This window comes from Penaeus vannamei, chromosome 10 (genome assembly GCF_042767895.1).
Source record: "Penaeus vannamei isolate JL-2024 chromosome 10, ASM4276789v1, whole genome shotgun sequence".
In the NCBI taxonomy this organism is placed as follows: domain Eukaryota; kingdom Metazoa; phylum Arthropoda; class Malacostraca; order Decapoda; family Penaeidae; genus Penaeus; species Penaeus vannamei.
In genome coordinates this window covers 720-2,500 of record NC_091558.1, presented here as the reverse complement: position 1 = coordinate 2,500, position 1,781 = coordinate 720, and the positions used below count along the sequence as shown (strand labels likewise).

The following is a 1,781-nucleotide window of genomic DNA, read 5'->3' as shown; positions in this document are numbered from 1 at the left end:
ATACAGAAATGTAAATGTGATAGTCTTTATCAGGGAAAGATGTAAGTTCAGTATTTGTTTAGAGAAAGGAAAAGTTCTTCAGAATCTGAGCTTCAGAGCGGGACTGCTAAGAGCGAGGTCTAATTGGATTAGCTTTTCATATAATTATTTTTAGTTTGCTTTTTCAAGGATGTATCACATTTGTTTTGAGGAAAAGAATGACAATTTTCAAAATGGAATTTAGCTTTTCAAGTTCAATGTGATAATGAAGAGCAGTATTGAAAAAATAGAAAAAGAAAATCAATATTCAGTATATATTTCTAACTTTTGAAAGCATCAGGTTTCTGTAAACCCACGAACAAGATCGACCTACCATGACCTCCGCTGCGGGCGTGGGCGTGGTCTGGTCGGGGTTCTCGGTGGGCACGGGCGGCTCTCCGTCGGGGGCGTCGAAGTTGTCAACTGAAAGAGCCAAAGTTGTTGCTTTAAGAGGAAAATTATTGTTCGTTTTGTCTTTGACTTTCTTCGGAATATCGCGAGATCCTTATTATTCATCAAATATTTCTACTAGATTAAAAGATTCATGGATGATATCAAAACCCGATCGTTATTTCTATTATTATCCTTCTATCATCATTATCAAAGCATTTCCACAGCTATATTTGTCTTCGTCTTTGTTATCAATAAAATAATCCTCATTCCTCTCCTCCTATTTCTCGAATTCCTGCCGATCTTCCTTGGCAACATCCTCCTCCTCCTCCTCGCATTCTTCCCATTCTTTCTCCTTCTCTTTATCCTATCTACCCTTCCTCCACATACCTCTCCCTTCCTCCCCAATCCACCCCTCTCTCTTTCTTCCCCTTCTTCTAATCCTTCCTCCACCCTTCCTTCCTTTCCCTCCCCTCCTTCCCCTTCTCCCCTCTCTCTCCCTCCCCTCCTTCCCCTTCTCCCCTCTCTCTCCCTCCCCTCCTTCCCCTTCTCCCCTCTCTCTCCCTCCCCCTTTCCCCTTCTCCCCTCTTCCCCCTCTCCCCCCCCCTTCCCCTTCTCCCTCTCTCTCCCTCCCCTCCTTCCCCTTCTCCCCTCTCTCTCCCTCCCCTCCTTCCCCTTCTCCCCTCTCTCTCCCTCCCCTCTTCCCTCCCCCATCCTCCCCCCACCCTCCCCCTTCCCTTCCCCCACCTTCCCCCTTCCCTCCCTCCCCCTTCCCCCTTCCCCCCCATCCTCCCCCATCCCCCCTCCTCCTCACCCTCCGCATCCTCCTGGTCGACGGTGTCCTCCTCTACCCTCGGGCAGCGTCGAATGGCCACGTCGAGCAGGGTGCGGCCCCCGAGCAGCGGCAGGACGGCGTTGGTGTCGAAGAGGCCGCCGAAGGAGCCGTCGGGCCGCTGGTGGGACATGATGTACTCCTGGGCGCGGGTGGCGTTCCAGGAACCCGCCAGCTGGCTCGCCATCATCGCCTGCGGGGGAGGGAGGGGGGGGGGAGGGAAGCGTTAGTACATTCAGCTTTGTTTTTGTTGTTGTTATCATTCTCATCATATATTATTATATATTGTTATCATTATCATCATATATTATTATATATTGTTATCATTATCATCATATATTATCATATATTGTTATCATTATCATCATATATTATTATATATTGTTATCATTATCATCATATATTATTATATATTGTTATCATTATCATCATATATCATTATCATCATACATCATATAGTATTGTCATATATTATGTTGTTATCCTTGTTGTTATCGTTAACATTGTTATTATTACTATTATCAGTGATATTATTACTATT

The 1,781-nt window shown here is 45.6% G+C and overlaps 1 protein-coding gene across 1 annotated transcript in view; it reads right to left on the bottom strand.

Annotated features, from left to right (window-relative positions):
• LOC113812016 (uncharacterized protein CG3556) overlaps positions 1-1,433 on the bottom strand; it is a gene marked incomplete at its 5' end in the record, with an annotated part of 8,219 nt that extends 6,786 nt beyond the window's left edge. Inside the window, 2 exon segments of the mRNA XM_070126166.1 lie at positions 353-441; positions 1,223-1,433. Of these exon segments, the coding sequence (XP_069982267.1) occupies positions 353-441; positions 1,223-1,433 (300 nt within the window).
• Positions 1,434-1,781: the final 348 nt, after the last annotated feature.